Here is a 12494-nt window from a genome sequence, read left to right on the forward strand (position 1 = left end):
AAAATAAAGTAAGGAACTCCTTTTAATACTGAGTTTGACGTTCAAGTTCATCACTATCTGCTTTCCTTTATAAACTGCAAATCTTTGACTAAAAGGATTCGAATTCGAACTATGAACTTGGAAAAACAAGAAACTTTTACAGTCTGATAGAACATTCTATTCATCATTCATAAGAATAGGAGTGTCAGCTGCATGTCACAACATTTACACATGTGTGATAGTCTTCCAGTTGAAAAAATACACTCAAAGGACATGTGGATTTAAAATGTTCATACAATTTTCCACTTCGCCCCTTTTAGTTCACATTCACTATTTCAAAACAAAACAAACAACCTGTAGACAAAGGCTTTTCTTGTGCGTCCCTTAAGGGGGGAAATCCCTCCAGACGAAACCTTTTTCACTATTTTTTTTATGAAAAACTGAAAGCACTTACCTATTGAAATTTGGAAAAAGACAAGATATTACTGACATTCTCAAGAATTGAAAAAAAATTTTTTGAAATGAAAAAATAACAAAATGGTGGCTCTGGAGCCTTTCAAAGTTGACGCCTCTAGTTTGCGCCGTGCAATGTACAGGTCCAGGAAATCATCTTAAATCAAAAAGGAAATTTTTTTCCGTTAGATGATATTAGTACGCATTGCATGAACCTAAATTTATTTTTTTTAAATGAAAAATAAAAATTAGAAATAAAAAAAACGAAAAAAAAACATGTTTTTTTTTTACAAAGAAGTAGTTAAAAAAAATATTTACTGTACAAATTTTATTCAACTTTTAGTTTAATGTTGTGGCCATTGATTTAAGGAGTAATTTGCTTCAAATTTCAAGTCGATAGCTTCATTAGTTTTTGAGTTACATTGCACGGCGCTAAAAAAAACTAGTTTCGAAAAAAATGCGTTTAAAGTTTTCGTTTTCGTACTATGATAGGTTCGGAGCGCATTGGTTTCGGGACTATCTAGGCACTTTTGAGGCTTCATTTGAGGCTAAGACCACTGAAAATAGTTTCTTCGGTTGATAAATAAATTTATTACGCAAAAAAAAAAATAATGCAAAAATAAAAAATTCCGGAGGCATTTACCCCCTTAAGGTTACGAGCCAGAACATAAACGTTTTCCATTAAGGATCCTAAAAGCCTTTCCCTAGAATTCCTTCTTAAAAGGTTCTATAGACAAAGGTTTTGCAAAATCCTTGTGCCAGGAAGATTAGGTTTTGTTTTTTTTTTTGATTTCCAAAGTTCTTTACTTAGAACTCCTCTTCACTATAGGCATAGGTTTTCCTAGCGAATTTTGAAAGAGTCTTTCTGCGGATTGAAGGCCAGAACCATCAGGGGATTTCCGTTAAGGATCCCAAACGTCTTTCTTCGAGTAGCTCTTTAAGAGGTTTCTGAACATTGGTGCCGAAAATGTCACGGGTTTTCCGGTTAGGGTTCAAAAGGTATTTCCTGGACATAGGTTTTCTTTGCGAATTTTGAAGAGGCCTTTCCTTGGTCAGAACCCAACTTACAATTGCAATTGTAAACTTCTTTAAGACTTTTTAGAAGCTAAAATGATGAATGCATATAACTTTGAAGTTGTTGCGGAATTTGTCACTAGGGAACAGCTGCAAACTGGTCAAACTATATCGGGCGAAAATAAATGTAGATTTTTTTAAAAATTTTTTATTCAAACTGGTGTACCAAGCTCAGTTACGATGTTAATCCAAGAAAACTGAAAAACTTGTTTTTAAGGAATTATATCAATATTTATCCGTGTTTTGCGAAAAAATGAGCTGCAAATGACTTTGATAATAGTGGTTCAGCGGTGGTTCAGCTCTGTGCTGGTCCGGCCTTCGAGAAGCCTTTCGGTATACTTTTCATAACATTCAATATCGAAAGAATAGTAGAAAAATACCACCCGTTCTTAAATAATTTATATCTTTCAAAAATTGACTATATTTGAAAAGCATTATTTTGCAAACCATTCAGCCTAAAGAAACGCTTCTGGGATCAAATTATAAGCTAAGATTATGAGCTTTAAGAGTGTGAGGCAACGTTTTGTCAAAAACTGATATTTGAGAACTAAAATTACTAATGACTGAAAAGTTAGAAATTGTTAGCTTTTTTGATGGTGTTTCGTTCAGCCTTAAGACCGAAAAATTAGATTCCCTTGAGTTGTGAGAACCACCATGAAAAATAGACAGAAATTCGGATTCTCTTTCACTCTCTTTTTCCAGAGCTATGAACACATAGCGCCAAATTTTGGTAATACCAAAGCATAGATATTTAAAGTGCATCAACTCATAAAGACTCGGGATATAGTGACAAAATTCTTGCGTAGGTTAGCAGAAATAATGATGACCTAAAACGACCCCGAACCTGTGTGAAAAGGAAAGTGGTTTCTGTCAAATTTTATGAAATTTTAGTATTTAGAATTGGGTGAACCCAATCAAATGTCTCTGTCTCTTAATCCCTTCCGCGAAGGGTTTCCGAGTTATTTCAGCTTGAAAATTGAATACTGTTCGAGGGAAGGTAAAGGTAGGCTGAATACTCGTTTTCAGACTACGTCATCGAAAAAAAAAAGTGTTCTGCTTTATCCGTTTTCCTTGTATGTAGTTCTGTATGTTCCTTCATAACGTCTTAACGTATTTAGCGTTTTGATCGTCCGCTGGTTATAGGCTATTTAAAGTTGTCTAATATGGTTCCCTCTAGATACAAAAGCACATAAGCCGTCTCTTTTACATACAACAAAAAAAACTCTTTCAACCGTTTTAATTGACTGCACATTTAAAAATATCACAAAGCCTTCTGTTTTCACAGCAAGAGAAGAATCTATTTTTTTTTTTTAACTCCTGTCTGGTAAAAGATACAATGTCTATAAAGACTATAAAAGTCAACTTAATCATGATGACAACCTATTCAATCTGTCATCGGTTAACCGCCATCACCAAAACCACATGCTGTGCACAAGAAAATTATTTTTAGCCTCACAATGTTTATAAATAAAAAATTATATCCTTGAAAGTATAATATTCCGTATAGTTGCATTGGCCCTAAACTTGGCCTTAAAATGTTTTTTTATTATAATTGATGGCTAAGATATTGATTGATTGTTATTATTTTTATCAAAAAGGAAGATACGTTGGCATAAAAAATTGTTTTAATTAAAATTCCAACACGAATAAAAATAAAAAAAAAAAACGAAATAATATTTTCTAATCAGTTTGAAAGAATCAATTCTTTCTCTATAACTATGAGAGAATACTGTCCTCCAAGAGAGTCACGTTTGGTTTCTTAATTCGCACGGAGGAGTCGGGCAAGAATTTTGCATTCTCAATTGTCTCTTCATTGTTGGATTCCATCTAACTTCTTGTCCTTTATACTGACTAACTACAATACCTCCTATTCAATCACGACGGAAGACAACGACGACACGTTTCGGGAAGATCATAATTAACCAGAAAAATGGACTTAGAAGGTGTTCTTATCGGGGGACCTCTATAGCATTCCTATAGTATTCCTATAGAATTCCTATAAGGTCGAACACAAAAACTAGATATATTTCATCTTCTAACCAACAAACAGATGGTATCAGGTGTTTGATGGACAATTGCAGGTGAATTCCTTCTATTCCTTGGCTTTTCACAGAAGCTTGGAAAACTATAAAAATAACATGAAGGCGTTTCTACATTGCTACTTCGTAGCGGTTTTTAAAAATTCCTTGGGTGTGTCTATTTTGGTATGCCAAAGTTCTAATTAAAAAATTAAAAGGCATATGATCACCAAGCAACATCATGATGGTCATCATTGGGCAGCATGAAACCAACAACTACTGAATTCAAGAAATTCTTATTCACATCTGTCTTGAGAGTAGAAGATATAAGAGTACTCTTCTCAAGTCATATACTCAATTCAAGTAGCCCTATTATGATCATTAAGACAAAACGTGCTCTGCCTGTATTGAGGTTTTTTGTGTGACTTTGTGTGCCTTTGGTTGGATCATCATCGGCATGATTGCGGATGATGTGGGGAGACTCGAGTTAACCTATCATTTTTCATTTAAACGCGCTCGACGCACACGATCAACTTTTAAAGTCAATTCAAGTGGAAGTTGGACATAGAAAGAAGACCGAACAAGAAGTTGGTTTTAATGTTTGAAGAAGAAAAAAAAAAAAAACTTAGAGAGGCGTCACTTTGGAGTGGGTTATTTGAAAAGATTCTTTCATGTATTGACTGATACAGGGAGTGGTGCGGTTTTTTGGATGTTGATTTTCAAGAAGTTGAATTAATAAAAGACATAAAGTGTCAAGAAATTCAAATTCTGGATGTAATTTGCAACTGGCGCCCAACGTGAAACTTATGAAATTTAGTTTGAAAGCCTTTTTTTCTGATTTTGAACGACTGCTGGGTTAAAATCCTTATAAAAAATGTCCACTGATTAACTTCAATTCTCACAAAAAGAACATTTATTCTGAAACAATAGGTTTGGCGCCCAGTTTTTCGTCCAAATATTGGGTTTCAGTTCGGTTACCATGAACTAATTTTCTCAATTTACTAAAGTTGTAATCACTTTGCTAATAAGAAATATTCTTATACTTAGCAATTCATAATTTGCATGATTGATTTGCATTTTTTTTTCACATTGGGCGCCACTTTAATTTAAATATCCCAAAAATATTGCCTTCCAGAGAAAAAAATAGACTTTACGTCTCAATACTTCAAAAACTCAGTACTTACTTGAGACACATTTTTTTCATTCTCAAAAGCAAAGTTATTTCGTATAGATAATAACTGGCGCCCAACGTTTTGAGTATTTTTTTTTTTTAAATATTATCATAAACTATTTCGTTTCTATGATCTCATATTGGGCGCCATTTTTCGGGCTCATTATTAGCTTTAAAATATAATTTTAAAAATCTAAAATGCTCTTTGGTTTTAATTGCGCATAAAACCAGGTTTTGTTGGTTGAACTATTCCTTCAGCTTCGTCGTTTAGAAAAAAAAATACAATTTTAAATGCAAAAATATTTGATTTCTTGTTTTATCTGGCGCCCAACCAACTTAGACACTGTGTTCGAAACTTTATTGCTATTTATTTCATGAAACTTTATTGCGAGTAATGCCTGATTCACAATATTGCGCGACGACAAGACGAGAGCATTGCGTTTTTTCTGAACGTTTTCGATTTAAAAAAATTGTTTTAAAATCGTTTGGAAATTCACAATAGTGCGATTTTTTATTCGACAAAGTAAACAAAAATAAAGAAAAAAAAATAAACAGTATTTTTTGAGAATCGAACTCCGGACGGTGAGATTACGAGGCAATCACCTTATTACCTAGGCTAACTCGAATTTAGAAATTATGAAAACTTTTATCCATATAAGCTGTCTAAAATATTTAATATTAAAATTTCATTTTCGAAAAATCGTCATCTCGTGCGTCCTTTTTCAAAATTTTCGAAATTTCCACGCAACGAGAATCGCAAAATTGTGTATTGTTTTATACAAATTCATTATTTGGAAATTTTTAAAATCGTCAACAAGACTCTCGCAACGCTCTCGTCTCGTCGGCTCGCAATATTGTTAATCAGGCATAAGTTTCATATTGTTGTTAAAATATTTTATTTTTGGGGAGCTATTGTTATTATTATTGGGAAATGTGGCTTCTAAGTCTCACATTGGGCGCCAGTTTTAACGCTTTTATGTAATACTATTTTATTTTCGACATTTAAAAATTCTGATGATGCAAAAAAATGATATTATTGTTTTAATTGGCGCCCAACGCAGGAACCGAATTAAGAACTCGTTAGTTTCATTCATTGGCTTTAGGAAGTTGTTTTTTGCATTAATTCAGTTCAAAATTTTATATACCTACCTTTTTTTTGCAAAGAAAATTTCTTATTCGTCGACATTTAGAATTTTTGTATTACACGATAAACTCAAAAATTAATATTTTAACTGGCGCCCGGATCAGAAATGGAGACCTTATTTAACTAGATGAGCCTTAATAACCCACCTTAATCCAAGGTTGAAATGAAATTTTGGTTGATGCCTAGATCAAGATCGAACTATAGCGCCACCTTCAGTTTACCATAAGAACTACCTGATGCTGGGTTTGAGAACTTTTAACTGAGATTTATCACTGCTTACATTGTATCCATGACTTCCTCTCAACGTGTTTACTATATAGACAAATAATATGTGTCTCCATTTTTAGAGTCTCATATTATTCTTTTATCAAGACTTTCATTAAAAACCCATTAAAGTCACAATTTAAGTCCATTTGTCGATTTGCAATTTATAATTAATTTATATTTTCTGCACCATTTAAAAAGGCGGCATTCATATAAATGCAACAACAGTATCATCATCTCAGTAGCTTATAATAGAAGCAAAAAAACAACAAAAAACTTACCTGCATGTGAATTCTGTTTCGCCCAAGCATAATTCCAAGCAATCGCGCCTCGAGTTGACTGTCATCGAACGTTTACTCTGTCCCTTCAATTTGTATCCTTGAACGCGATCCACGCACCATGCCCGAGCACATGGACGAACACCCAAACATGTTTTCTGTGCATAAATTGTAAAGACGGGGAATTGAGATTTTGTAAGAGCACCTGCAAAGAAGACAACAACAAAAACAAAAAAAATGTAGTAAAAATAAAAGATGTTACCAATTAATAAAACCCAGTAGCTCATTTCGCTTTTTATAAGTTATCTTCTTAGACAGGGTTTATACTTAGGTATAAGTTATAAAAGGATCATCATGCGCGGGGTTTTTTTTTTTCTATAAAAAGATTGTGTTCGTGTGTATTAAAATATACACGTTGTCTGCTTTTTTTTTTCTTCTTCTTGTATTTGTTAACCTCATTAACACCTCGTCATTTTGTGGTCTGGAAAAAGACCTTCATACATAAATTTGAACAAATTGTATAAGAAACGTGTGATCTTACAGCTTAACATTGTGCCTTTAAAAAAACTTTTCTTTTAAACCTTAAGGTGGAGTCAGATGGGTATTAAAAATAATTGATTCTTCCAACTTTTAATGTTCTTATATGAAATATTGGACATTTTGGATTAATTGAAAATTCTCGTCAAATGATAAAATATTCATGGTAACACAGAATTAGACTGGTTAGCAGCTATTTGGTTCAATATTTGCGTAGGCTATTATGATGGAGATATAAATTTTAATTAAACCAGGGTAAGTTTGAAGACGTGTTCTTCTTTAACTTTTATTTATAAATAGAAAATCAGGGCCTATCCCACGCTAGTATGTTAAACCTCTTTAAAATAGTTGCGTGATGATTGGCATTTATGAGTGCAACTTTATTTTTGCATCTTAATATAGTATGAACTGGATTTTTGTGAAAATTGAAGTTGTTGATTTTGATATCCCTACCTACCTTCTAATAGTGATATATCCTAATGATGAAAGTAGAAGCCTTAGGGACTTGATATGACAGTGATCTAGATTTTCATGTTTTTCTACTGGTGTTTTTCTTTTTTTTTTTAGCTATAAAATCCTACAAAATAAATCGAAAGGACTTGATAATTTAAAAGGTAAATCCTACGCAAAGAATTATAAATTCAAGTCTAGGAACAAGTTCTACCAGAATGATCCCTTTATGTTTACTTTCGATTAAAATTAAGTGGAATAAAGATGACAAAAAATTTGATAGGCAATTGCCTCTGTTTTATTTTAAAAATCTTCTATAGCTTATTTGAAAGATAATAACCTAAAGCTTAATCCAAATGAATGATTTTTAAAAATTCCGTCATTCAATAGGGTAAACCGGGGTAAAACGGAAAGATGAAATTTGGGCTAAAATCTAAACACGAAGTCGTAGAGAATTGATTTTTGCTATAGATAGAAGAGATTAATTTAAGAATAACTGCATTTAAGAAAAAATTCTAAAACATTTTGAAACTCAGCTATAACGTTTTGTTTGAACGTTGTACACGTGTTGGAGCTATGACAAAATGATGATTTTGGGTAAAATTTTTTTTTTTTTTGACAATTCTAAAGGTGCCAGGTGAAAGATGAGGGAAAAAAAATTAGGCGTCTGATACGGATTTTTTTCCAACACTCTGAGTTTTGAAATATGAATTTTTGAAAAACACCTTGTTTTTAGGGGTATTTTTGGGTAATTTTTTATCTTTTTTTTTTGGAGCGTTCAAAAAAATCTCAAACTTGTAGGAGATGTAGGTTTTGGCCTTATGCATACATGTGCAAAAACTTGGAATCGTTTACTTAGTTTTGACTGAATAACGGAAGGAACAAGTTTTTTGACCGTTTTTAACCGATTTTCATCGTTTTTTATTTTTTTCTTTTTTTCTTTAACAGATACAGAAATAAAGTATATGGAGTAATGATAGACCATGATTACGACTATATGTGTGCATTTTCGTAAACACAATTTTGAGATAACGGTAAAATACAATTTTAGAATTCAACAGGTTATAACTTTTGACCAAGAGCAGATAGAAATTTTATTAAACTTTTATGAGCATCCTGATACAATTATCTTTCATTTGGTATATCACACATAACGGTAGACTAACTACAAGCTACACAATGTAATCTCAGTCTAGAAATTCGACATGGTTGACTTTAAAAAATTCTAACTTCTCTTGTAGGCATCCTTGAAATAAGATTCATACGTCATATGAAAGGTTAAATAATAAGCTTTCACATGGTATAAAATTTTTTATAAATTGTCAAACAAAAAAATTGATTCCATAGCCTGAGAACATAAAAATAAATGTTTTTTTTTTTTGCTTTTTCAAAAAATTCTAGCTCTTTTTGTAGATGTCTCATAGACCTGATCGATATATATGTTTATTTTGAACTAAAACAATAAGCTTTCAGGTGGTATAAAATTTTTTATAGGTTGTTAGGGAAAAAATGGAATTAATGACGTGAGAAGATAAAAATTCATGTTTTTTTTTTTGCTTTTTTTTGATGAAAATGATTGTTTTCAATAAATTTATTTTTATACTTTTTGCGCATTGTAAATTTAAAAATAGTTTTATTCTTAAGAAGAAATACTTGGCTTTTAAATTGCATAATTTTTTTTGTAAGCTTTTAAAATAAAAAAATTAATATAATAAGAAAATAAAAAAAGGTATTTTTTTTTAGCTTTTTCTTGTAAATTATGATTGTTTGAAATAAGTAAACGCTTCAATTGACTCATTTTAAACAAAAGCACACAACCTGTTTTCTGACAACGTTATCACGTAAAATCATCGTTCGTAAACCGGCTTTACAGACAACCTCTTTTTTGGCCAAATTTTGTATTTCTCCTCAATAAGCTGCATTTAGGACCAAAGATACAAAGTTTTGGCAAAAAACATTAGTGAACAATACCTATTGAAAAAAAGCCGTGTCTCCCCAATTCTTGTTTGTATGTAACAAAAAAAAAGTTTCAAAAGTGCTTTTTTTGTCACCACCCTAAAAACTTCTATTACTATCATCTAATTTGAAAGTGAATTAAAAGAACCGATAGCTATGGAAAAAACTAACATTTTTCTCTCTCACGGAATTGTTGATTCTAAAAAGAACAGTGTTTTTTTTTTAACTGTAGTTAGTTACTTCTTACACCTGTTTCTTCTAATTTCTCTAAAATTATTATAAACTTTTTTAGAGTGGTTGTTTCGGGTCTCATTCAATTCAGCTTTATAAAGTATTTTAAAATAACGTGTTATATGACCAGATTGCCCAACATTTTCTAACTTAATCTCGTCCCCTACTCTTACATATGAGGTAAAAAAAAGTAAAAATACAGTACGTATACGCCATAGTGTATATATGTGAACAACATGCAAATAATGTAAATTACAACTTTGGCTAAGATGCTAACACAAGCTAATCGAAATTTAGTAAACACTTGCACTCAATAATTGAACAAAATCTTTATTTTTCCTTCGTCAGTGTTAGTTAATAAATAGAAAAACAAAATCCTTTCTAATTAAAAAAAATTAGCACTTTAGCTTATCGACGGTTAAACTTCATAACCTCTTAAGTCTAAAAATTCGAAAAAATATTATTAATGCAAACAATTCAGAAAATTCAGAGCTATCTTTTGGTATATTCAGCTTAACAATGTTGTTCTGAACATTTTTCAGGAATGACAAAATTCAAACACTCGTATTGATAGATCCCATACAAAAACAAGAAACACAACATTTTGTTTATTGATTTCTGAAAAACTTGCAAAAACGACTTACGAGGTTATGAAGTTTAACCGTTGTTATGTCGAAAATATGAAAAAAAAAATTAATAAATAGGTACTTCAAAATTCAATACAAAGAAAATATACCAAACAGTCAGGGATTTTTTGGCTGCCGAATACACAAACCTGTAAACGACTTTGCTATATTTGCTCATTCATAGCGGATTTTGTTCCCGGTTTTACTTCAATATATCTAGCCCTTCCCGCAAAATTAACTCAAGAGACAAATTAAATTATGAATTATAGACAATATAAAATTGTATTTTTTTAAAACTAAGAACAAATAAGATATAAAATACATTTTTTTTTTCGAATTTTCCGGATAAAATCATTAGATTTTACGGTTTTTCGTCTACTGCTTAGTTCCAGCTTAAAAAGCTGCACCAGAAAAAATTTTTTTTTTCGAATAATGAACAACATATCGACGGTTAAACTGCAAATCCTCGTAAGTCGTTTTTGGCTCTTTTTTTAAAAATCGAAAAAACCTCTTAAAACATTTTTTAAAAAATTAAGAAATGAAAAAATAGTTGATTTGAGTTATCAAATAAACAATTTTATATTTCCTTCATTTTTTTCGATTTCTAAACAAAGACCAAAAAACGACTTACGAGGTTTTGCAGTTTAACCGTCGATATGGAAGAGTTAAGAACCCAGATAAATTTCAAAACTTTTAAAGACATGCTAAAAATCAAATTAAAGATTACACAACTTACAACTTCAAAATCGTTTTAAATAAAACTAAAAAGTTAAAAACCAGCTGTCACGATTTTCATAAAGTAAATATTTTTTAGAAGTTATTTTCAACAGTAGGTAACTACTTATTACAAAACCGTTTTCTTCAATTTTGACTTGCTTGTTAACGACTTAAATGGTTTCAACGAAAATGTTCCATTAAAACCGTTTAAGAAATTTAGGCTTGAAAATTAGGAATAGTTTATGAAAATTCATTTTAAAAAATATAATTTTTTTTTAATCAATGTTTAAAAAACGATGCAACCAATTTTTTTTATCTGTCCCGGGTTTCGCTCCTAGAAATATGGTCACCGTACCTATATTCCATTTTTTTATGAAAAATCAAAAACGAAAAAAAAAAAAAAAAATAAAATAGAAATTGTTTTTAAATTTCTATTTCTTACAATTTGGAATTTTATTTGTAAAAGATGCTTCGCTGAGTACATGGACATGACAAAAATCTCTCGCGATTTTTCTTTAAACGTGTTTCTTAAAATCGTACGAGTCACAATAAACAAAACATGACATAAACATCCACTGAAATTGACAATCAACACCTCTTTACTACTTAAACTTACAATTAAACATTGAACACACTTCAAAATTTCTGTCAGATTTTTCTCTAATGATTGTTCCTTTTTTGTTAACACCACCACGCTCAATAAAAATGAAGTAACAATTTTCTACACAAAACTGTACTATATCCAGCAATTAAACCCAAGACTAACAAAAACAATAAAAAAAAAATCCAGAAAAAAAATAAAATCAGTAACAAAATTCCTTAAAAATAAGAGCTTACTAAACTCTCGTATATTATTTAAGATTTTATAAATTACCTGGCAATTTATCAGCATTCGCCGAGAAGAGCACACAAAGTCCTGTTTCGTAATTAACAGCATGACATGTTTCATTGCTCTGACATGCCTCCAGACAATCAGTTAACATAAGTGTTCCGGGTAGTGAGTCTAAGAGTTTGCCTGGTGCTGAGAATACATATCTGTAAAAAAAAAAAAAAAAAAAAAAATGGCAATTAGAATAGAAAATGAAATTACAAAAAAAAAAAAAAATCAAAAAAAAAATAAAGTTAAATGGATTCTTTTTCTCTATATAAAGGAATAGGTACACTTTAATTGATTTGATTGTAGGATCTATTTTGTGATGTTGGAAAGTGTTAAAGAAGGTAAAATTGTTGTTGTTGAAGGAAGTTCAAGACAATTAACAGGACGTTAAATAGACAATTTAATAACAAGAAGGTATTTTTAATGCCTCAGGACGTTTAAAAAAACTGCCTGAAGTTGACTGCAAAAATATGCATTCATGGTATCCGGTTAAAAGTTCGCCATTACACTTTTCCAGATTAGCCAATTTCTTAGGTAAAATTAAAATGGCTAACACACTTAAACCAATTTAGATTCTTTGATAAACGCCCATATTAATGTCAAAAATAAATCACATTATTCCCGAAACAACTTTCAAACAAAACTCAAACTTCTTTGACACAAAAATTAATATCTCAAAAACTTGTTTTGAAATTGCCCACCAAATCACTATATTCAAT

General features: G+C 30.9%; 2 protein-coding genes across 6 annotated transcripts in view; one reads left to right on the plus strand and one right to left on the minus strand.

The window, feature by feature from the left end:
* Positions 1-12494, plus strand: part of LOC129914040 (autophagy-related protein 16) — a 251766-nt gene that overhangs the window by 66871 nt on the left and 172401 nt on the right. The window lies entirely within an intron of this gene.
* Positions 1-12494, minus strand: part of LOC129914045 (uncharacterized) — a 69300-nt gene that overhangs the window by 45594 nt on the left and 11212 nt on the right. The window contains exons 2-3 of the mRNA XM_055993085.1: positions 11773-11933; positions 6385-6586 (exon numbers count right to left, since the gene is read on the minus strand). Coding sequence (XP_055849060.1) covers positions 6385-6586; positions 11773-11933 — 363 coding nt within the window. The remainder of the gene's footprint in view (positions 1-6384; positions 6587-11772; positions 11934-12494) is intronic.

The sequence above is a fragment of the Episyrphus balteatus genome, chromosome 3 (genome assembly GCF_945859705.1).
Source record: "Episyrphus balteatus chromosome 3, idEpiBalt1.1, whole genome shotgun sequence".
NCBI classification, from domain to species: Eukaryota; Metazoa; Arthropoda; class Insecta; order Diptera; family Syrphidae; genus Episyrphus; species Episyrphus balteatus.